The 2,931-nt window shown below is 33.9% G+C and overlaps 1 protein-coding gene and 1 long non-coding RNA gene across 2 annotated transcripts; both read left to right on the top strand.

Moving 5' to 3' along the window:
* On the top strand, positions 352-821 carry LOC107637791. The gene is made up of 3 exons (XR_001619529.2): positions 352-391; positions 655-731; positions 810-821. It is a non-coding gene; the product is annotated as an uncharacterized LOC107637791 (long non-coding RNA).
* LOC110271501 (protein MOR1-like) lies at positions 1,034-1,995 on the top strand. Its single transcript, XM_021122449.1, has 6 exons — positions 1,034-1,062; positions 1,119-1,178; positions 1,307-1,427; positions 1,607-1,729; positions 1,815-1,890; positions 1,982-1,995. The coding sequence occupies exons 1-6, from the start codon at positions 1,034-1,036 to the stop codon at positions 1,993-1,995; spliced, it is 423 nt and encodes a 140-aa protein (XP_020978108.1).

Raw genomic sequence — 2,931 nt, 5'->3', positions numbered from 1 at the left:
TTTCTGCTTTTGTATTTTCTATCTTGTTAATAATCTTGTGTTGTCATCTCAAGTTGTGCTTTATTTTTAGTTTCAGGGTATTCTGGCTGATATATTGAAATCCCTTGGTGACAACAAGAATCACATGAGAGAATGTGCAATCAATGCTTTGGATTTGTGGCTTGCTGCTGTTCATCTTGAGAACTTGAAACCATATGGAGGCCTTCAAAGTAGGGTTTTGTATCATAGCTCATTCTTAATCTAGTTTGTTGCTCAGGGTTAATGATTAACATGAGTATTGTTATGTTTATTTTCTTTCCCATGCAATATTTGTGCTTAGAATCATTTGAGGGCAACTAAAGTCACTGCAAATTCGCATTGAATACACTAGCCACTGGATATAAGATTCTTGGTATACTATACCCTGAAGATCTATTGTGATTATAAAATAATTTTGCTTGGTGATTGTACTGAATTATTGTCTGGAAAATTTGCCAATCATGAGCTTTCATTAAAATGTAATTTATTGGTTGAAGGCACTTCATGGAGGAAGTTATTGTTTTACTTTTTCACTTGAAGTTGGAGGATATTGATGTGACATTTTATTTGGCTTTTGTCTTGTTTATATCTCTTGGCCTTTCTGAGTTGTTTCTCTTCTATGATCATTCTGTGCAGGTGAGGACATATGGAGATTTGTTGGAAAGCTAACAGATGCTCAAAAAAGCATGTTAGATGAGAAATTTAAGTGGAAGGTTAGTGCACACGTTGCTCCTTTTTTATTCCTTTTCAGATTTATTGAAGTACTGATGATGATGGGAGTAATTTGTCAGGTTCGCGAGATGGAAAAAAAGAAGGAAAGCCAGGGGAAGCAAGGGCTATTTTAAGATGCTCTGTCAGGGAAAATGGGTGTGTAGTATTATTATTATTATGTCTTTGAATATTATTCACATTATGCAGTTATGGCTGGAAATTTAGACCCCTAATTTATTTCCTTCTGGTTGGAGTTCTTTCTTTTGTAAATCTAAAAAAGAAGTTAAAAATATAACGATGAATAATGAAAAATGTGATAAATCTTTCGAGAATGTTCTCAATCTCTAGCTAAAATGTTCAAGCTTCTATGTGTGTTGCTTTGGTTTCAGGTCTAACGTTGCTGAGCAGAGTGGTGAAGTGACTAGATCTCTTTCTGGTCCAATTTTGAGGTATGCTGAAATTTTTGTCTAGTTTCTTTTCCTTTTGCTCCTTAACTATAGAGGATTTTTCTGCCTAAATTAATACATAGTTCCTATACTCCTATGTATCCCTAATATCTTGCTTTTTGATTTGTTAGGAAAAATTTCGCTCAACTGGAGGTTGAGAGACAATCAATGCCGTACCCCATGGCCGTTGCTAGTGGCCCCACATATTGGAATGAAGCACTTGATATTATTTCTTTTGGTTCTCCTGAGCAAGTAATCATTTTTCTTATTACATTTTCTAAAATGCGGTTAACCTTTCTAGAATTATCATAGTAATAAAAACAAGTATGACATATAAGATATGCCTTTTGACTTTTATTTTCCTGGCTTCTCTTCATGAAACTAGAAAATGAAGTTTAAGCTCTTATTTCAAAAATATTTTTGTGCTGCAGTCTGTTGAAGGAATGAAAGTTGTTTGTCATGAATTGGCTCAGGCGACTAGTGATCCTAAAGGCAGTGCTATGGATGAACTTGTAAAAGATGCAGATAGACTAGTTGCCTGCCTCGCTAATAAGGCAAGATATTCCTAACAATCAATCCCCTTTATCTGATTAGAATGATTTTCAAGTGCTGATTTCATCATGCTTTAATTTTAAATAGGTTGCAAGGACTTTTGATTTCAGTTTGACAGGAGCTTCATCACGATCTTGTAAATATGTGCTCAACATTGATGCAGGTAAATTTTATTGTTATTATTTCAAAAGTTTGTAATATTTTGTAACTTGCAATAGTTGCTATTTACTAATCCTGTCCTTGGCTCTGTCCAGACTTTTCAGAATAAACGTTTGGCATATGCTATGAAGGAGAGCACTCTTGACAGTCTTATTACTGAGCTTCTTCTGTGGCTTTTGGATGATAGGGTTCCTCATATGGATGATGGAAGCCAGTTATTGAAAGCACTGAATGTGTTGATGCTTAAGATTTGGTTAGCAATTTTTTATTTTTTATTTCTTGTTGTACAGAAAATTTGGACATGCTATGGCAAATGCAAGATTGTATGCCAAAAGCTTCACAAAATTTATATTTATAATTGGTTTTCTAACTAATGATTCTTAATACAGGATAATGCGGATCGGACATGGTTGAAATTAGTACTAATTTTGCAATAGTTGTATAGTTCTCATGCATACAGGTTACTGCTTCCCAATAGCTTCTCCACCTCCAACAGCTATACAAGAGTTGAGTGCAACCATTCTAGTGCTTAAAATTAGTCCGGATGTTGTTTAGGAATCAGATTAGATTTTTTCTAACATAGAATTGTAATTTTTTAAATGTTTATTTTGGACGTTGAATTTATTTTTTCTTAAATGTTTTATTCATGTTTTATCATGTACATAATTCATATAAATAAATGAAAGATTAATTTTTTAGTATTTTATTTTATTTTATTTGAAAGATTAACTTATCAGTATTTCTGTTTTTTTTTCTTTTTTTATTTAAAAAAGGGTTAGGCCACGCTTTTGAAGTGTAACAACAAGTTTTTATCTTTCGGCACGCTTTAAAAGCGTGGATGTATATCTGTCTTCTGGCACGCTTTAAATGCGTGGCTACAGGGTTATACATACAGCCATGTTTTTAAGCGTGCCAATAGATAAAAGCGTGGCAAAAAGTAAAGCGTACCAATAGATCAAGAAAAGCGTGGCAATAGATCAACCGGCACGCTAGCAGATGTGACCCTTTTAAAAGCGTGCCGATAGCTCAAAAAGCATGGCGAAAA

The sequence above is a fragment of the Arachis ipaensis genome, chromosome B04, assembly GCF_000816755.2.
Source record: "Arachis ipaensis cultivar K30076 chromosome B04, Araip1.1, whole genome shotgun sequence".
Classification (NCBI taxonomy): Eukaryota; Viridiplantae; Streptophyta; class Magnoliopsida; order Fabales; family Fabaceae; genus Arachis; species Arachis ipaensis.
Note: the sequence above shows the minus strand (reverse complement) of the source record. Positions and strands in the feature narration are given on the sequence as shown.